Here is a 22,509-nt window from a genome sequence, read left to right on the forward strand (position 1 = left end):
ACAAGTGGCATATATCTACATAATTTAGTAGTTTGGACTTCCAAAATAGCAACCATTCCATAGAGGTACACTCTGATTCATCAGCATATACATGCAGCTCATTAGTAAATTGTAAATGAAGTGTGTTTCGCTGTATGTAGCTTCAATCGATTAAATATTATGATAATGTTTATTATCGATAATAACAACTTTTGAATATATGCAAAACATTTCAGTGATGTTTTTTCGGGTGAATGACATGAGTAAATATTGACCGTTTGACGAAGCAATCACTGACATTCTGACAGCCTGATGCACTAAATGCACGTAGCTAATCATACTAAATGTTGTTACAACTCCATCTATTTTATGACTCTAACAATCCATTCAGAATGATTTGTCATTCTTAAATGACCGTATACATAATGCGTTGTCGTTGCCAGTGAATACAGGGCTGAATCTTGATATCACCCAGTGCTTCATGAATAACAATATACATCTAATTCACGCGTTCTCGGCATTTAATCCCTATAACGAGACAATCTTTTACAGCACCGTTATAAAGATATAAAACGAACGCCGTGAAAACGTTACCAACTACAACGACAAAAGACAGGTGCTAACACCATTATACACCTACCACGATTACCTGAGCCAGCGTTCATCAACACACAGGTGCAAACCCAGATGATAGCTTGTTTAAAGTCAAGTAATGGCCCAATCATGTCGTAAAGCAGATTACCGCCTCTCTCCTAATACTCACCTACTGTGGTGATTTGTTACAGCTTGATAGCCAAAGAAAACCACGGTGTTTTCTCAATACCTATTACGCTGTCTGGCTTAGCGGGGCGGGTGGGGGATTTCTAACCAGCCGAGTACCGATATAATCATACGACATTGGGTATTGTTGTTTGGGGGAGTTTACATAGCCGTACTTAGGCGGGCCGATTGCAATCGGAGCGTCTGACAGACGGTTAGTTGGACAGGACGCGTGCGAGTCACAGGTAAGGAGAAGCTCTCGCCTGTATAACAATTATTATCACAATACAATTGACTATTGTTCTTGTAACTATATCTCAACAGTGATTGATAAGATGCCATAGTTTGGTGTGAAGATTGAAGATTCTGATATGATTGTTTATGGAAAAATGTTAAATAACAAATAACAGCACTTTACTTAAAAACGTCTAAATATCTTACATGTTTTTAAACACTTGAAAATCTCATTTTTATTGTAATAATTCTCATCAATATTGTATAGAAAATAACACTGCCAAGGGAGACCAGATACGAAAGTAATTTCATATTCAAAATCGTTGCCATGTTTTCAAATTACAATATTAAAACTGTCTAGTTAATTAGTATAGCGTCCAGGACCGAAAAGTAAAATTAGCCAAGAAGTTGACACAAAGAAGGAATCTGAAACTTACTTTAAACAAAAATCAAATTCACACTACAGGCAAACAATAATGAAAGCATGAAACAGGTGTCATACTTGTGGACAGAAATATTGCTCAGTTCTCTTTGATTCATAATCATAAAAAACTAATAAAAGAGAACGGTACAATTTATAAAATTAGATCATTACCCACATGAAATCCATCTGAATATAGTTCTACTAAAACTCGAATTTCGAAAAATAGTTTGAACAAAGAGACTGGGGATATTTCCATGTTAAGTTTGTACAGGGGTCAAATAGCAGTGTAAATAGATCCACCAGGTTGCACCTCCATTAGCTAATAGCGACATGTAATGTATCACCTCTGTGTTCACTGGGAACTGTTTAGACTATCTGTAGCGCGGTTTCAATCCACTTACCTTACATTTTCATGACCAGAAATTTAACTTTTAGACATTTCTTTAAATGTCAAATGAGGAGAGGTTCATGTACAGTATTTGTCTTTTGTTACACATGTTGTTTTGATGTACATGTATTATGAATGCTGAAAGATAGCTGTGATTGTAACGGTTCTTGTAATTGGGAGCATCGACTTCACTGAATCCATCATTGATTGACAGTTTTCTACATAAACAAACAACAGCTGATGGGGATGAGGTTGTTTGCTATACACATGACACACATGTTAAGAAGTAATAGTAATTCACTGTTTAAATGATTCAACACGTTTCACGAATCAAGGATTCATGCCTTGTTTGTGTACCACCGAACAGTATCACAGAAGAAAAGAAGAAGAAAATTATTTATTTGAGTGTCACACTTTATGAAAGTGCCCGGCCATCAGTGATCTATGAGACACTAAATATACCCATGCCAATAATGGTTGTCACCCCCTTCAATTTTTTTAATTGGAGAGGGGATGTGGGGTGGTGGTGTGAGGGTGTGTGGGTTGGGGTGGGGAGGGAGGGACAACCATTATTGGCATGAGTATACATACAGGACTTGTACATAAAAGTAATACATTAAAAGATTAATACTGTAAAATATAATAAAAGATAAAAGATACATAAAATACAGTACGACCCAGTGAAATGATAATAATATGAAGTGGCTCGTTTATGGACTTTCCTATAATTGAGTGAGTGAGTGAGTTTGGTTTTACGCCACTTTTAGCAATATTCCAGCAATATCACAGCGGGGGACACCAGAAATGGGCTTCACACATTGCGGCCATGTGGGGAATCGAACCCGGGTCTTCGGCGTGAAGGGCGAACGCTTTCCCAGCGCCCCACATTCCTATAAGAAAACATGTTGAAATCCGTTGCGGCTATGGATTTTATGTGGCATTTCACAAACAGTACCACAGACACTGTACAACAGAATATTTCACGTGTGAGGAAATGTGTTATTAGTGTAAACATATATACTATCACTTTTTGTAAAGACGTAACACAACAACGGGAAAAACAATTGGTACTTAATATTTTCTACAAACAAGTCTTTTATTGGTCTAATGTGTCTTTTGAACTCTGTATTAAAAATACTATAAAAATATTTTTTCAAAATATTCGTGTTCATGTCCAAGTTGATTTGTATGAATGCTGTGCTCAGCTTGCATTTGATGTTGGAAGGTCAGTAGTACACTGTAAAAATATCACAATATTAGGTATTCTACTGCAATAATGGTTTTAAAAAGAGACAATGCCCATTACAGCAGAGAAGGAAAATCGTGAAAATAATGAGCAAGTTTTTCTGCTTAATACAATTCATAAAAAATACCAAACATCGTGCGTATTTATAAAAACAACAAATCAAAGGCTCCATTATATTTTTCAAAAACACTCAGATATTTTAATCCAATCAATAATCCAAATGTACGATCGAACAGCCGTGATTTCCAGACAAGCGTTTTCCTGTCCGTCAATCTAACTGCGATCAAGATAGGTGTGAAGGGCTGCTTGACGCGTTAATTGTTCCGCCCCGCTGATAAATGACCGCCCAGCTACTGTTTTATAAGCATGGTGGACACGACACTGACCATTTCCTCATTGACTGGTCAGTGGCTTGGGGGTATGGACGTGTAAATGTTGTAACACAGATTTGTTGTCATTAGCCAAGGATTGTAGCAGTATATATCGCGAGTATTGTCCCTCCACTGTGCATAACATAACATCACCGAGAGGAATGGTGTATGCGGATTCCTACGTTTACCCAGAATATCAGGTAAATATATCATGTGTATGTGATATCATTATTTATCAATTCATCCAAGTCTTTAATCAATAAATAACTTGTAAATTATTGGCAATTAATCATCTGAGATCATTGCAATCGACATCACTGACAGGAATGGTGTATGCGAATTAAAACGTTTACCCAGAATATCAGGTAAATATATCATACGTATGTGATATCATTATATATCAATTCATCAAAGTTTTTAATCAATTTACAATGTGTTTATTGTTGGTAATTAATGATCGGAGATTATTGCACGTTAACATCACTGACAGGAATTGTGTATGCGAATTATTACGTTTACCTAGAACATCAGGTAAATATACCATGTATTTGTGATATCATTATCTATCAAGTTAACGAAGTCTTTAATCAATTTACAAAGTGTAAATTGTTGGTAACGAACGACCGGAGATCACTTCATATCAGTCTCAAATGCCTGTATTGTATCACGGTTTGTTGTATCGGGTATGTAGTTGGGTATTCCTCAGCATTCCTTGATGTAGTCAACAAATTATGCATTTATTTAACCAATATTATATATTCTAAATATATGTATTTTCATTGATATATCATGTCGATGTTTATGTTTAACCGGTATTATTACTATATTATTTTCGCATAACAATTGGACGAAAATTTGCCAAAGTCCTACTATAGATGAAAAAAAAGTAGCCAGCGATTAAACCGGTCAATGTTTAATCGAACCCTTTTGTATACATTATCCGTTATTGTTATTTAACCATAACCTATTAAACTAATGTCATAACGCAGCAAGTGCAGATATTCTTGAGTTTTCCTTAACCCAGTCGATGGTGTCTATTTACTGTATCAATGAATCAAAATGATGTTTTTCATTTATCTAATTTGTGAGTAAAAAGTGACGCTTTAATAATCTTCATTATGATGACAAATTAAAGTTTACAAAATGAAAATAAATATTCCACTGATTTTCGTACATAACGCCTGCGACTGTGTGTTCAAAATAGACTAGAAACAGCTTCTTTTCGCATGCACTTTGTTTTAGTGCTCATCTCAAACACTCCAGTTTCAGTGTATAGTTGCTTGTTATTTTTCCTAATAAACACAATGAGTGTTAAAAAGAACACGATCTATACAAATAACAAGACAACGACAATTCTATATTTATGTCCGCTTGTTAGCAGGCAAGGAGAAAATCGATAGAGATGTACTGCAAATGTCTCTATCGGAGACTCAAAGGTTAACGAAATATTTCCAATCACTGGATAGTTTTTTATATTGATACGTTAGTTCAATAGTAAACTGTTGTTTATTATTGAATTCCTTACTTTTAAATAAATGTACACAGTATGTGTCGGTATTTTGTTTAAAAAATGCAACAAGGAAACGACATAGATGCCAAATCTGAGATCTATAGTTGAGAAACAAACACTTCCTGCTGGATGCAGATAAACTAATAAGAATGGTTAATAACATTAACATGTAAAGAACCGTTATTTGATGTTGAATAAATAATTCGCTGAAGCATTGTTATAATTATTCTGACGTATTCGATGCGGGTATTTTTATATGAGCCCGCCACACATGCATTGTCACTATTCCTGATACGTACAAAATGATGTTTAAGCTGTTTCGCTTCGCAATTACAATGTGCATTACACGCATGTAAATCTAATGGATTTTAAAAGGGATAGTTTCACAAATTACTGGAAAACGTCAAGTCCTTTCATCACGGTAAATAGTTGAAATAGTTGTGAAGAGATATTTTAATTTTACAGCAAATCCCTGTAATTTTCGTACATTAGCACTTTCCCACATGCCGCCTCAGATCTTAGCTTAACAGTGACGTAAAAACGCCGCCATTTCCCAACGCCATTTCGCCACGGTAACATTCAATGGTGTCATGGCCGAGAGTGGTGGAGGTTCGTAACGTACTGAGGTTGTTATTCACGAAAAGGTGTGATTTATGTTGCAAATCTCACCTAACTTTAACCTCAATCAGCAGCTATTGCCGTCATTACCAGGCTAAAAGGATCGGCGATGTTTTTTCGCTGTTTGACCAGGGAGTGATATTTTCTGCTTTGTCGAAGACGTCGCTTTTACAAACTACATCATCTTTGCCCGCTTATTACACGAGATTTGGCGTTCAGATCTAAATACTTTGATGTGTTTTTTCTTGTAGGTAATTACTACAATTATCAGTCATTATGCACGATTCCGAGCCTGGCCGTCAGGAATCATTAAATAGTCAGGTTGAAATAGCCTCAGAACGAGGCTCAAATAGCGGGATAATAGGGCACCTTTACGTTGTTAAAATGGATGCGCAATCCCACCCCAGTCCTTAGCATCCGGCACCAAACATCCATTAAAAAGGTGATTGGCGGAAGAATCAGGTCTCCTTTGGACTGGGGTTGATGCGCCTGACGTCGCTAGTGGGAAGCAAAGATGACCAATGACGTAAATAGCTTGGAAATAGACCAATTACAGCTATTAGACCTCTGATTTTATTTAATTTCCAGGGCTGAAGAGGAAAGAGCGAAATGTGGCGAGGCATATCCCATCGCGGGATGCATTTAGTTATTGCAAAGGGCCTTATTAACTTATTTCCTGCTTCAACTCAGAATATGCACGACGTTTTGTGGCAATTTTTGTCGCATTACTGAACAGCATTTTATCCGGTTTGAGGGTATTTGCTTATTGTTGGCAGCCAACATTTCTAGTGCCTCCCAGGCTCCACCATTTACTATGGTTGTGACGGGTAATTTGTCAAATGGACGGCATTTTCGTGGGGTTTATATGCCTGCTAGCAGAGAGGAGAAGGAGGGGCAGAGATAAGGGGAGGAGCGGGAAGTAGAAACGCGGGGTAATCATAAGGTAATCCTCCTAAATATCACATAATTGTACTTTGATGATAAACCATGCGCAGGGGTCTTTTCTTTGCTGGATAAAGACTTATTGATTTTCATTGTAAACTTTCTGATGCTAAATGCCAATAATCGCTCCAGTGATGGGCGTAGCAGGACTAATAACAAAATAACAGTTCTTTCATTTCGTATTTTAATGATAAGTGAGAATTAACTGTTCAAAAATGCAGAAAATTAATAGTTAGGCGATCTTTGAAGAACCTTGATCGTAAAAATTGTCAATTTATCCATGCAAAAAAGTAGATCTTGAGCAGCGTTATACTGAACGAACTTTTGTCTCCCATCGACAGAACGATACCATACTCGTAGATGGTACATAGATACAAAGGTATAACATTGCAGCAATCATACAATTTAATTCAGCTTAACCTTTACTTTGGAAAGATTAATGCCTTTTCATAATCCAACATATATTTTCAGACCCAATCTTCTTCAATGTTCAACATAAAAAGTAACATTCTCAAAGTTCTTAAGCCATAGAATCTTTCATGGCAGGCAAAAGCAAATGTTCCATCGGCTGAGGAGCCCTGGTTAGTGACAGCATCGGTTACAAGATGGAGGGTATACAATAGCGGGTCTCTGTTGTAGGTTCTGTAACGACGCGCACTATCCAATTAGGAGGTAACCGAAGAAGCTAACTAGTTACTGATATCTATAACCACTGACTCAGTATTCAGAAGTATCCATACCTTGGAAAAAGGTTACAATTGATGACTACAAAATCTCCGCTTTGCTGTTGGAGTTTGCCTAATGAAGAAGGAGTCTCATAAGAAATGTCCATGCAGCAACAAAGGGCTCCTTCATTTAGGCTTTGATTGGGGGAAAAGGAATCAAATTCACAAGCGTTCATTAAATTACAGTCTCATCCGTTTTGCTAAGTAAAGAATTCACACCACGCATCGTCATTAGGTCCAAATTAGCTAGTGATTTCTCTAACTGGCCTCAGAGGTGATCGAAGCTGACGGGTAATGCTCACTGCTCACATTGCTAATGCGTTTCGGTCAAAAATCAGACGAACGGGGCAAAAAAGTCCCCCTCGAGACGAGCAGAGCGTTCGTCCAAGTAGCGTGGCAAGTGGGGTTGTTTATAGTAGTAATTGGCATAATAGCCGGGTGATCGTGGCGTCTTGGCATAGCGTAGGGTGTGAGGAATATCACACACGGAACGTCCACGCTGCAATGGGGGATGGTTAAAGCCAGTTAGTCCATGAAATCACGACGTCTAATTCTATAATTGATTCAATCATTTCGTGCTTCCTGGCTGCCGAATTTGACGAATTACCGAACGGCGGGAGATGGAGTGTCGTGAATCTTAATGCTGCACAAAAGGCAATCTTTGAGTCGCATCCAGTCAAATCTCGTAATAACATTTGCGATAAAAATCACCAAACCGGTGGACAACTACCCAATGCATGTTTAACAGGTCTGCTGGCTTCTGTTCAATAGACTGGCTAGTAGAATATGGAATGGTTTGAGAAGTTTCGTTTATTCAAACCACAGCGCCAGCCTTCAGCCCTACGTAATGTTATCAATTATACACATTTGAATGGCGAAGGGTCTATTTTGACAGGCATGCAACGTTGTCTTGACAAAGCAAAGTTGCAAGCATATCGGAACAAGCAATAGTTAATAACGGATCCTAACCTTTCATGGTATTACTTTTAATATGGGTACTTTATATATTGGTTGTAGCATTGGCGGGTATAGTAAGGGGTGGGGCCGGGTAGGTGGGGTGCCTGAAAAGCAACTCTCTACTCGTCTTTATTTCAGGTATAACTACATCTGTCTACGATTAAAAGTTCTTCTTAAAACACACACAAATTCCTTTCTGTGTATAAGAATCACAGAATATACTGAATTCAGATGTTGTAAAAGTCGTGACATCTGCTACTATTACGGCTACAAATATATATTTCAATAAGGATAAAATGATCATCAAGATGAATTTGATTTCCAAAACATTTTCACATTTGATTAAAACAGACTGCTCTGCCATCTGATGATAAATAGAACGACATCGTGTTGTTAAAATCACAAGTTTTCTTAAGCGGCAATTAGAAGCTGGTATGATGAAGAGGAACACATATTATGGATTGACGATAAGAAGTTGTCAATCCACAAAATTTGTTCCTTCTTAAAACACAGGTGTTTACATGAAAAACGTTTTCTTTGACTTCACCTTGGATGAAAGATCACTTAATGGTCATGAGATATGTTCCTAGTTTGGCCATCTCACCCACTGAACTCGAGTCCCCAAGCGCTTCCAGGCGAAAGTGGCAGCATTGACTTGCTCCAACCGCTGCTCGCGCTATGTTAATTAGGCAACGACAAATCACAGTAATTTGGGCGAATTAGTCCAAAGGATTTTCGTGCGGAAGTATAAACCAAATTACCACTTGGGGTGACGGCGAATAGGCATCGGCGGACTGATACAATCTCACATTCGATTGTTTGGCTAACACTTTTAAAGCTATCTGGGGAGGCTGAATGGTATTCTCCCGAGAAGGCACGTGGGTCGCACACACGAGGTAATCTGGGAAGGAATAGGAGATGTTTGTGAGTTGGGGGAGAGATGCTAGTTTTTATTAGAATTTGACAGTGATATATCACAAGTGACTTAACTTGTAAAGGATACCGATTTATCTTTGTATTTTCAATTTACTATTTTAAAACTGTTGCTTTGAAGTTTATCAATTTCATTTTCCGTACTGTATTTGTTTGAAGTACTTTCAACTTTATACTCTTCGAAGTTAATGTTTCACAAAAAAGATATTTAATACATAGATAAATTACTTTGTATAATGTGTATTCCCTGTTACGGCTGGTTTAAACTTATTCAAAACCCTTTTGAAATGTTTTAAAACACTTAACAACTTTGTAATAGCTTTGTTGATTTTTTTGTTTTGTTTTGAAAATAATACCTGAGAAAAAAGTGTCATGTCATACAGAAATATGTTTACGTATGTTGGAAAAACAATATTGGAAATCGAATTCCCGATATTAATATAAATTGTTTGGGGTTTTTTCCAGAAAAACGTACCAGGTCTGGCTATGACAATGTCTTCTTTCACGGAGCCTCACACCAGCAGATCAACCTCCTTCTTCATCGACGACATTCTCCTCAACAAACCTAAACAACTACCTCGCGACTTCACAGCGGTGGCGGGATTGCGGTCGGCGTTTCCTGAGTACGGGTATGCGTGTCTACCCGGGACCCCCGCCTTCTACACCCACCCGTTCCTGGCCCACGGGGCAGGGCTTATCCCCAAGCACCCAGACCACCCAGCCTTTCTCATCCCGACTTCCAGTAAGTACTGTTATTAAATATTCCTTTACAAAATGGTTAAATCCGTTATAGACTCCGCGGTGTTGCGTATTTTGACTCTAAAACCTATACTTGAGTATAGTTCAAACAAACTTACATGTATTTTAAGATATTTCGTTTCGCTATTAATTTTGCTTAATACTGAATAGGATTTTTATACTTTCTCAGTATAATAGGGTATGGATACAAAAACAACAAATATAAACTGTGATTTAGAAAATATTTTCTACTCTCAAATAAGACGTCGTTTCATGCGGTGTATCTGCGTGCTTTTAAAGGAAATAATGCAGCTAATAAATAGGACATATAAATAACACATGCACAATTGTATCGCTGTTATTCCGACTTCGACTCCCCGGGGAGGGAGACAAAGTAATAGTAGAAGAAGTCAGTTTACTTTTAAATTAAAGCTGACTTCGATGGAAGTAGCATTTACATAAATTTTAGTGTGTAAGTTCAGATCAATACATTCCGTGATTTGGTCGTCAGTGGCAGCAGAAGAACGGTTGGAGGGAGTATATCGCAACGGGAGAACATGCAAATATTGCTGCACGATTTCTAGTTCAAATGATATGTGGAGAGTAAATGTCACCAAAGTAACAATTGTTATTACAAATCATGAAAGTCAACTTACTGTCAGTCTGATGGTTCTCTGATTGGCAGTTTAGGTTTAACAACTTAAATTAAAGCTATGAATATTCATATCTATATACAACTACATTTCCTAATTTTGTTTAAAATGTTGCGACCATAAAGATATTCCAGGTTTTCATCTGATGTAGTTTAAATAAATAAATAAATAAATAAATAAATAAATAAATAAATAAATAAATAAATAAATAAATAAATAAATAAATACGATTCAATCATAGTATATAGTGATTACAAAATGGACAAAGTCTACGCAAATTCCTGTAGTACCATATTCTGTTATACACGTGTCAATCAATAAATATTACCGAAGAAATTTCTAATAATAATTTAGCAACTTTTATCAGCTGACAAAGCCAATGACGGGATGATATGAAGTACCTGTCATAAGGCGGTTACATCAAACAACAATTATTAGGCCATGATGTACTAACAAAAGACAGGTAGCGCACGCACTTTGAACTCAGCCTAATTGGCAGAGAATTACCTGTGCAACGTGTTGGTTCTATCAGACCCGCGTCAAGTAAAGTGCAATTAACGTGACTGAACGGTGACCGAAACGTAATCATTTAGCGGGCGCCCGTGTTGCATTATGGGAACTCATGTTCAGCACTGATCCCGTTAATTTGGACTGAAGCCTCACTGATCCTTTTGTATAAGATGTCAAAGTGATTGGTATCAAAATCTCAGTGTATAATTCAGATATGCGAAAATAAATATTGAAGTTTGATCTTCAAGGTTGGGTCTGTCTGAGTTCCGAAGTTCTTGTATGGTTGATGACGTTCGGGGATTATTGTCTTAACAGTCCTTGAATATATACAGTTACTGATATGAGGTTGTAGGAGCCATATCTTGCAGTGTTGTCATTGCCAATATTAGTAGCGGTCACTTCAAATACTGAATACTTGTAATACAAGTAGTTTCCGTGTTGAGAAACTTTATTTTTAAACAATGAAAACAACAATAACAATAACAATCTGTGACCACAACTACAAGTACAATAAAATAAATACAAACATAATAGCAATCTTTTTGAATGTGTTAAGAAAATACTTTGGACGACGTTTTATAACGGTAGCAACTGAATATTAATTTAAGCAGCCTGGTGTTAGACATTATCTTTGAAATACACATTAATTAACTACAAACTGGGCTAATATGCACTTCATATTCGGGACAATATATTTTAACCTAGAGTACTTATTTACCAAGATTTGTTTCCGTTTTTACTTTTAGCAGTTTATGATCACCCTAATTACAGAGACAGCATTTCAGTTTCCAACTACCCTAATTTCAATACCTAGACTGAAAATTAGCACAACGCAATTGAATAATTCCTTCTATTTAATAAAAATCTCAAAATTCTTAACGCAAGTGTCAGTTACGTTACATACTCCATTTGTTGGCGGTGTGGTAGTTCTTTTTTTTAAACATCGTTCGTATAAACTTAGTCGAACAGAAAATATAGAGATTACAACCCTGCCGACATACCAATACCACACAACGAAACTGTTAAAAATATAAACTTAAATTATCTCCCTTCTTTTTGTAGGTCTCCCGTTAACCCCACTGTTCCAACACGACAGCCCAGGAAAACACTGTCGCCGGAGGAAGGCCCGTACTGTGTTCAGTGACCAGCAGCTGAATGGATTAGAGAAGAGGTTCGAAGCCCAACGGTATCTTTCGACACCCGAGAGAATGGAACTGGCTTCTCAACTCAGTCTGTCAGAGACACAGGTAGGAAGACGTCCCTATCTTCATCTTTCTTGTCACAATGGTTGTCTGTAGATTTGTATGGATTTATGTTGCATAGGAAGTCGTATTTAGACGGTGAATAATTTGCAAAATGATATTTGTTGCCTTCGTTCTGAACAAATATGTACCTTATATTCAACAAACGAAATTCACCTATGTGTATGAAATGACAGGGAATTGGACAAATCCTGTTTGTCGGGTACTTGGTTTGAAAAGAAAACACCCTATAGAAAGTATATGCTTGATATTTAGCAAAAATCATTTATGTCATTGATGGAAATGCTTGAAAGTTTGAAAGATTCATCTATAAGATTAAAAAACTTTTCACAACCCCAAACATTATAATTAGAATTATAAGATAGAATGGACCTTTTACAAAAAAACTCGTATGTTTTTGACAAAATTATAGAGTAATTTAGTATCACAAAAGGGCCAGGACGAACGCTGTGCAAAGAAATAGGTAGTTAGCTTATTAAATGCGTAATTCAGAGATAGTAGGTTCTTCCTGAAACAATCAGTTTCAACAGCAGCCTAAAATCCTCTGAAGTACATGTGCATTTTATCGCTCTTATTTTATATGAAAATTCAACTGATAATAAAAATATAATTATTTCAAGTGACATTCATCAAACTAGTCCTCAAGCCACATGCGAAATTTGAACTGTCCAATTAAGCTAATTTATACCAAAGAACTATCTATCGTGCCTCGAAAGAAAATATTGGTTATCACATCATCTAATCTAAAACATATTGTCAGCCACCCAAATTAGATAATATAATGTTTTGCTAATCCCAACTTATCGCTTAAAGTATCCGGCGCCGGATATTCAGCCAAAGTGAAGCACATCTCAGTCCCTCTTAATGAGTTAAGAAGCCGCTTACGAATGTTTTGAGAGCTCTTATCTCAGCAATTACACAGTTCCGATAGCGTAACGATATGATCATACTTACGCCTCGCTCGGTGAAGTTGAAGGAGTCATTAGATGGTGAAGATTGCTTGAAGAAGGCAAAGCGATAATTGGATAGCAACATAGTTGATATTTGAGTAGGTTCAAAGTCACATGGATAGCCGGATTAACCAATACAGAAGCCGACGTAAACATTGAGATGAATGTATCGCATCATGTGAAGATAAGGGGGTGAACAGGCTTGTAGGGGTGTGAAATGGATTGCTCTGTACAAGATAAGATAGAGCCATATGATGGTGCTGTAACGGGGAATTCCGCTTTATGTACACGTAACTTATGTGTGTCAGAGTTACCATGAGCTTGTCAGAACTACCATCTTCTAGTTCCTGAAACGTAACGGTGCCAAGATCCTTTTATTGCATATGATGCATGTATTTCACACACGTGCTTTAAAGATGATAAATGGCTTGTCTTCATTTTGTACTCTGTATATGCTGCCATATAGCTGGAATATTGCTGAGTGTGGCGTAAAACTAGACTCACTCACTCACTCATTTACTCACTCATTGTATTCAGTATAAATATTTCTAGATACAACAATTTAGTGTTTTATGAATGTGTATATTGAAATGTACACTTCTGTCCACTACTATTAGTAGAGTTGATTTACATGGGTGTTTGTTTTGTCAAGGTTTGTGTATTAATCTAACTCTGTCTGCATTGGCAGCAAATACACTGACTATGGAGCTGCCTTGCTACATATATTGTTAACCATATTCCAGATATTCCATTATGTTTAGTTTGAATCCTGTGAATATATCCCGACTTGTATTCTTTTTACATTGTTTTGTATTTGATTTCAGGTTAAGACGTGGTTTCAAAATAGAAGAATGAAACAAAAGAAATTGCAGCGTAAAACACAAGATGACAATGACCCCTCTAACACAAGCGACAAAAACAACCATTCCGACAGTCATTCTGACATAGGCGATGACCGATCAGACAGCGGCCATATTGAAAGTGATACACCTATTACTAGTTACAAGGACTGCGCATGCTCAGAAAACGAAGACACTGAAGAAATAAATGTTGTGGATACAGATATTGAACATCCTTCTACTTCGGCGTCATAATATATCTCAAAACATTTTAGGAGCAGCATGTTGAGTGCAAATGGGAGTTATCCCCCTTTGTGATATCCGGAAGCAATATGGCTTATCAACGCATTCCGGACTAACTCATGTCATGGCTTATTTCATCACTAACAAAAAGTGGGATTGATGATAGCCAAGTGAACGACAAGTAGACATTTGTACACATTAGGAACGTTTTTCCACGACGTGTGTTCTCTTTTTCTATTGGGATGTTATATGTGAAGGAACAGACATAAATTTCAAACCAGAGAGACATTGGTAGCATCGCTTGAAGAAGCAAGGACCAAATTGCCAATTGTGAAAGACACGTTGTTTATCATTGACCAAGAGACAAACCACATCGCTATTGTGATTAATGAAATAATTTTGACTATTTTCATACGAATCTTGATGTGTTTTGTGTTGGCCATGTACAGTGCTATGTAGAGCTTTGAAGTTGTTTTTTTCTGTGAATAATATTTATATAAAACATATCTGGACTTTGTGCAATAGTCTGTCGATGAGGCGGATTTTCCAGTATCTGTTCAATAAATGATGTTGTAATATGTGTATATCTAATGGTTTGTCATTATTGATACGTCGGAACATGCAGGTTATCTGTGGTGCTGGTGATAACAAACAGTACTCAAACTGTGATAATATTTTTTAAATATTTCAGTGCACATAACATAAATCCCATTGTTCTCTTTAAATATTTTTTAGGGCGGTGGGGTGGCCTAGTGGATAAAGCGTTCAATCGTCATGCAGAAGACCTGGGTTCGATTCCCCACATGGGTACAATGTGTGAAGGCCATTTCTGGTGTCCCCCGCTGTGATATTGCTGGAATATTGCTAAAAGCGGCGTAAAACTAAACTCACTCTTTAAATGTTTGTTGTTTAACGGTACTGAGGATAAACCAAACATGTAGTGTAATACATATCGGGAGATTGCCATGTCTTAAATGGCATTCTTGTTAACTTCAATATGCCTTAAAAACGGAATGAAACTTGAATTACTTTGTCTTAATAAATGGCAACATTTAACATTAATATAATCACAGATTTTTTAAATATATTTTTTTCATTTCTGTGACTGATGACAAACTTTCCATGCCACTGGTAGAATACCATGCATCGGATAATTACGAAAATAAAATAAAGCAAAGGTATAGCAAATGCGTAGACGGTCCGGTCTTAAATTTGTGTTTTCACGCAGCGAGTTAAATAACGCTTGAATATGATTTCGTATTATCAGCCTGTATATGTCAAACCCTGTTTGTGTCATGATATGCTGGGCAAGTGGAAGTACACACCCATGTTTGATGGGAACTGAAAATAAGCAAATGGGATATAGCTTTTCAATGGTGACACACTTGATATGGGCATCTCGGTTGTGTCTTTAACATAAACTTTGCCGTATTATCAGTTTAGTAATCATTTGATGGCGTATTCTGGTCAAATCCAATTTTGAAATGTTAAATGGCTTTTTAGTTACAATTTTTGTCACATTTGACACGGCCGTACCATCGACTTCCTGCAATGAGACCAACGCTGTATTGAACTGTACGTATCTACAATATAGTTGTTTACGCACTACTGCCATCAGACCATAGGGAGAAATTTCACGGTATTTAGGAAATATAGTTTAAGTAATACCTTTAACAGACAGTGTCTGGTGGTTTGTTTGTAAGGCGCATTATTCAAGCGGATTGGAGTAACGAGATAAACTGTGGTGAGTGGTGGTCCGCAGGGCAGAGTTCTTGCTCCTATTCTTTTGTTGCCAACCGCGCGGAAAATCTGTTAACCTATTATTTCCAGTCGGCTTGTAGGTAATGGGAAAAGTTGCTCGTAAATGGTTCATGTCAAATCTTGTAAAGCATAATTTGTTAAACTACCGTGAAGCGTATGGTTCTGTAACATGTTTCTTTTTTCTTAATATGAGTATATCGCGTGAATTTATATACCAAAAAGAATATCAGATTTCTTAAATTACATGAAATGTATTAAATCTTCAACAGTTGATTATTGTTGTTTTAAAACATATTTTATTGATATAAGAGGTAAAGTGGGCTGGGCAAAGGTTTTCCAGCTTTGAACGCCTTGTCCATTATGTTTATTATATACACATAGACAGACGACAATTATGAAGTATTGAAATAAATAACAAAGTGCTATACTTCCATCAAAATAACATTATTCATCAGCAAAATAACAAAACTGAACTATTCAAATTAATATTTGTTTCATATAAAACCAATTAACTTCTTTGGGGACAAGTCTGGAATAATAAGCATACTTCAGTCTTGGTATCTGGAAAAAGTACCACGGACGAGCCAGAGAGCAGTGAACTTGTGCAGGTCTTTCGAATGTGAAACAATAGTCATGAATTTAAAATGGAGGCTACCGGCTTGATGGCTATTTTCGATCAAGGTATTGACAGGTATTAACAGTATTGCCTGAAGTGAATGCTGCATTGTGTCATGTGACACGTGAGGTTGTCAGATTGTATAGATGATTCAAATCTTTTACATTTGTTACTGAGTCAATTTATACTCAGACACAATTTAATACCACATGAGTGTTTATATGAACCCTGGTGACTTTAGCTTCTTGTTGTTCTTAAAGAATACACATAAACAAGCGTTTGGCGTTTACGATTATCTACAGCGTATAAATATTTTGCAATGAATGAGTAAGCGAGTTCGTCTAAAGCTAGTGAGAGCAATATTTCAGTTATCATAGCATGTCAGCTCAGTGTGAGAGGGAAGAACCAGATGAGTTGGTAGATGTAAGACACAGAGCAAGTGCTAGGGGCACAATCATGGGAATACATGCAAACCGTCGTTAACTGACCGATCTTTGATCTTTGAAAACTGTATCACCCGTGCTAAATACTGACCACGAAATACAATGAAACCTTGTCAGTGAGAACTCACTTTCTTCCGGGCGGTATGACTTCATGCATATAAAAGCACTACTAAATATTTACTTGATCATTTTGGATTGTTTGGAAGGGTACCGTCCCGTTTTACGAGGTTTCACCGACCAGCTCGGGTCTCTGATCACAGTCGTAATTACCTACAACCAGATGACGCGTTAAGAATGTGACACTCGTGGATGAGACAGTAGTTATTCCAGCGACTGAACGCTTTATCTCGAGACAAACAGATGGACATGTGCTCACGTTGCGTTTGGGGAAAGAAGTTCATTGTCACTTACTTTCCACGCTCAATAATAGAACTAGGGTTGGTCCCGCCGTCCGCCACTCAACCAATACAATGTCCACCCTCAACTCGACAAACAGGACATTACCTCTAAATTAGACTCGCGTGACCACAAATCAAATATAGCCAGGACTTAAATCTGCGTAGCTTAAGGCTGCTCTTTGAGAGTCATTCAACCTCTTCCAGTAATTTAACATAATTACAAGACTTTTTCCAATGAAAACATTTAGATGATAATTCTCTCTGGTATAATTCGGCTATGGCCTTGGCTGGGTGTTTAAATGATGAGGATTCTCTGAAAGGGATGCTCAGTGAAGAATGAATATACTTGATCAAGGTTAGCCAGCGATTATGGTAAAGATTCAGGTGTTTTGGGAGGGGGCAAGACCTTGTTGCATCCATACCGTGACTGGACGCTGCGCCCAGACGTCATACTTTATGAGATTATATGTGATGGGAATTGATGTTTTGAAAAGGTTTTGAAAGTATGACATAGGATACGGGATGGATTCTTCCTACCCCAGTTTGACAATTTGAAGTCACGGAAAACTTTGGATATTGGGGTGGCATCAGACAAATTGAAAAGAAGGATGACCTTTTGACATGGTGTAGAACATAAAAGTGTCTAAGCATAAGTTCAAAAGCCTGTTCACTCTTTCATATGAACATATTTGGAATCTATGGCAGTGTTTTAAAAATGTCAGTTCATGAATTATCCAATCATACCGTTTGACAAGACATAGAAGTTCAGAAACAAACAACTCTTGTTATCTTGTTAAAGAAGCATGCTGCCGCCAAGGGCAACTAGGCTTCTGAGCAAAGTGACAAATGCAGCAAGTGTGTATGATTCATGTAGTTCTACTATTTGTCTGCTTATTTAGTTTATTACACATATCATTCTTAACGTTTCCTTTGTTTGTCGGCTCCAGATCAGGATTCTTTAGTTGTCAGCACCACACTAGATCCACCAAGGTTGCAAATGGATAAAACCTGTCTTTCCTCCCATATTATTCTGAATATGACACGCCCTGACACAGCCTGATACACCCTAACACAGCCTGATAACGCCATAACACAGCCTGATACACCCGGACACACCGCAACACACACTGATACGAACTGACACTCCCTGACACACCCAACACGCCCTGACATTCCATGACACACCCTACAAACCCTGACACACCCCGACACGACACGCCCAGACACACCCCGGCACATCCTGACATTCAATGACACACCCCGACACGCCCAGATATTCCATGACACATCCCGATACACCTTGACACACCCCGACACGCCCAGATATTCCATGACATACCCAAACAAACACTGACACACACTGACATGCCCTGAAATTTCATGACGCACCCCGACAAGCCCTGCAAAACCCTGACACGCTCAGATATTCCATGACACACCCCGATACACCTTGACACACCCCGACACGCCCAGATATTCCATGAAACACCCAAACAAACACTGCCACACACTGCCACGCCCTGAAATTTCATGACACACCCCGACAAGCCCTGCAAAACCCTGACACGCTCAGATATTCCATGACACACCCTACAAACCCTGACACACCCCGACACGCCCTGACATTCCATGACACACCCCGATAAATCCTGACACACCTTGACACACCCCGACACGCCCTGACATTCCATGACACACCCAAACAAACACTGACACACCTCGACACACCTTGACACACACCGACACGCCCTGACATTCCATGACACACCCAAACAAACACTAACACACCCCGACACACCTTAACACACCCCGACACACCTTGACACACCCGACAAACCCTGACACACCCCGACACGCCTTGACACCACACCCAAACAAACCCTGACACACTCCTTCTTTGAGAGGCATTTTAGAAGTTGGATGGATGAAGGAAAAACAAGTTCTATGGATAGTCAACTTCTTTATTGCAATGGGTCCGACAAACCCTGACACACCCTGACACACCTTTACACACCCCGACACGCCCAGATATTCCATGACACACCCAAACAAACACTGACACACCCTGACACGCCGTGAAATTTCATGACACACCCCGACACGCCCTGCAAAACCCTGCCACGCACAGATATTCCATGACACATCCTGATACATTCCACATGACACAGACATTCCTGACAAACCCTGACACACAGGGTTTTGCCTGACACACCCTACAAACCCTGACACACCCTTGACACACCCCGACACGCCCTGACATTCCATGACACACCCTACAAACCCCACACACACCCTGACACTCCCTGACACGCCCTGACATTCCATGACACACCCTACAAACCCTGACACACCTTGACACACCCCTGACACGCCCTGACATTCCATGAAACACCCTACAAACCCTGACACACACTGACCCATGACACACCCTGACACGCCCAGGTATTCCATGACACACCGCAAAGAAACACTAACACACCCCGACACACTTTGACACACCCCGACACGCCCTGACATTCCATGACACACCCTGACACACCCCGACGCCCTAATATTCAATGATACACCCCGACAAACCCTGACACACCGTGATATTCCATGACACACCCGGTCACGCCCTAACACTCCATGACACACCCCGGACACGCCCTGACACACGTGATATTCCATGACACACCCGGTCACGCCCTAACACTCCATCGACACGCCCTAACACTCCATTCAATGATACACCCTGACACACCGTGATATTCCATGACACACCCGGTCACGCCCTAACACTCCATGACACACCCCGACACGCCCTGACACTCCATGACACCCCCGACACGCCCTGACACAGTCTAAGGTATGGGAACCTAAGCCTTGTATTAAGGAGATTTTACTGTAAGTCAGTCATGAATAAATAGTCAGGCGAAGTGAAAGTTAATCGTAGAAGGTGAAACATATTTAGCTCAATGTTTTAGGGCACAAAATGAAGCGGGTTTTATAGAGGCTGTTCGAGACAAGTGCAGTGTAGATGTATTAAACCCCTGGAAGCGGTAAGAATATGCAAGTTGTTTCATGCATAAAATCATACTTCATGTATGCAGAGGTATGATTGTGAGTTTGCGTGCGTGTGTGTGTGTGCGTGTGTGTGTGTGCGCGCGCGCGTCCGTCCATCCGTCCGTGCCTGCTTGCGTGTGTGTGCGTATACAGTGATTACTGGTCCATGTCGGTTATAGTGTCGGTTATAGTGTCGGTTATAGTGGCCCACTTCGATACCATGCCGCAGTCCATGTTGAACAATGACGACCAACTCAGACACAGTTCATCACCCCGAGCCGACCATTCCAACAAGAACCATCTTTTAACGTGTTTGGTTTGACCCGACTGTGGATCGAACCTCTTCCTTCCACTCTTCCAGACGTTCAAACCACCACTATCCCAAGGAGACGGTCATCCAAGTTGGAACATGCAGGTTCTGACAGTGGTGTACTCAAGAGTGGGAATAGAACCCGGGCATCTGACCTAACAAGCGAACACTTTGTCTATAAGCCTACCTTTCAGTCTCTAATCTGTAGTCTGTCATTAATATGACGGATTCGTAGTAACAGTATTTACAGCTTCCCCAGAATAATCACCCTTTTCATAATATAGACATGTCAAAGTCAAACGTATTCATAAACGTTCTAAAAATGACTATAGACTATGTGACATGAGTAATTCAACACGGTAGACGGCTAAAATATATATCATTGATACTACTGAAGTGTACGCTAGTGATACTATTTAGTTGTTAATTCGTTTCTTCGATAACAGAAGATGCCCAATACGCCTAAATTAATATTTTAAAAATAAAAAAAAAATTCTGAAAAAATCAAAATTAAAATTTCATTTCAAAAATTAAAATTAAAATTAAAATTATTGATTGCGTTCTCCTCAACAAAATTAAACAGTGTGACTCAAGTTCAGATCATTTTAGCTGTAGTACAATTTGACTATGACGATGTTTGGTGACGTAACGGATGCTCAGCCAAACGACCCCCTTCAATCTAATGCCACACTTGAGGGGGGGGAAGGTCATCTAAATCCTATTTGAATCCCATAGGAACACAATTAATTTGGAATTATCGTAATTCATGATCTTTAACTTAATGAGATTTGTATTCGGAAATTGTCAGCAGTAAAGCCGTTATTGAAGCCTAATGAAGCTGAATGTGGCTATTATGGCCAAACACTCTATTTCTTTACACAGAGATGCTATATTCCAGCCCAGAGTTGAAACTCCTCCCCTCTTTCATTGCCATCACTCAGCCGGAAAATCCTCTTCTGCGACCCAAGTCAGCCGGGAAAAGGGACTCCTACCAAATTTCCTGACGAATCGAAGCCAAAGAAGGCTTTGATGACATATTCAGCCGGTTAATTTGCGATTTGACGGAGACTAATAGGAAAACTTACACGCCTGCTCTCGCATAGAAGAGCCGGGACAGTGTTAAATTAATCAAAGATCTAGAAAGCGGAAGTGAAGCTAACACCGCCATCTACCGGTCATCAGTGACAATAAGCAGCCATTGTTCTCAAGCGGGAGCTTTTGCCGAAGATCTTGCTTGCTAATTGGTGTCTTGAGATTAATTTTCAGCGTCTTCCACCTCGAGTTAAGAAGATTTGAGCTCGGTAATATGTTTGAGAAAGCTGTTACTTCTTCCACTGTGGGGACTCAACGTGGCGTGTACGACACCTGGTGTTACTGTTGGGACCAGCCAGGGCTTACACAAGAAATACTGCCCGCGTTTCTCCATGCTTAGAAAAAACCCAGAGTTCACAGGCAAAATGTGGATGTGTCTTCCACTAACGTAATTTGAACATAAGTTTAAAATTAGACAGTTAATTCTGTCTACGTGGAATGTTTTTCTCTTGAGGTCATAAAAAGTCAAAGAATGCTGGTTGATATTTCTTTGGCATGGGCAAACATATTTAACACTTAAGCAAGTTTTTCTGTCGGGTCTCTGCAGGAAACATTCTCATGTC

At 38.8% G+C, this 22,509-nt stretch overlaps 1 protein-coding gene across 1 annotated transcript; it reads left to right on the forward strand.

Annotated features, from left to right (window-relative positions):
- Positions 1-9,572: 9,572 nt before the first annotated feature.
- On the forward strand, positions 9,573-14,293 carry LOC124292464 (brain-specific homeobox protein homolog). Its single transcript, XM_046729553.1, has 4 exons — positions 9,573-9,828; positions 10,889-10,891; positions 12,050-12,234; positions 14,024-14,293. The coding sequence occupies exons 1-4, from the start codon at positions 9,573-9,575 to the stop codon at positions 14,291-14,293; spliced, it is 714 nt and encodes a 237-aa protein (XP_046585509.1).
- The last annotated feature ends 8,216 nt before the right edge of the window (positions 14,294-22,509 follow it).

The sequence above is a fragment of the Haliotis rubra genome, unplaced genomic scaffold (genome assembly GCF_003918875.1).
Source record: "Haliotis rubra isolate DU_JTF1 unplaced genomic scaffold, ASM391887v1 Scf519, whole genome shotgun sequence".
Classification (NCBI taxonomy): Eukaryota; Metazoa; Mollusca; class Gastropoda; order Lepetellida; family Haliotidae; genus Haliotis; species Haliotis rubra.

Excerpts from the sequence above, each read along its gene's own strand:
- LOC124292464 (XM_046729553.1), top strand. The coding sequence starts at position 9,573 with ATGACAATGTCTTCTTTCACGGAGCCTCACACCAGCAGATCAACCTCC. Across the intron at positions 12,235-14,023 it reads TCAGTCTGTCAGAGACACAG|GTTAAGACGTGGTTTCAAAA; the intron begins GTAGGAAGACGT and ends ATTTGATTTCAG.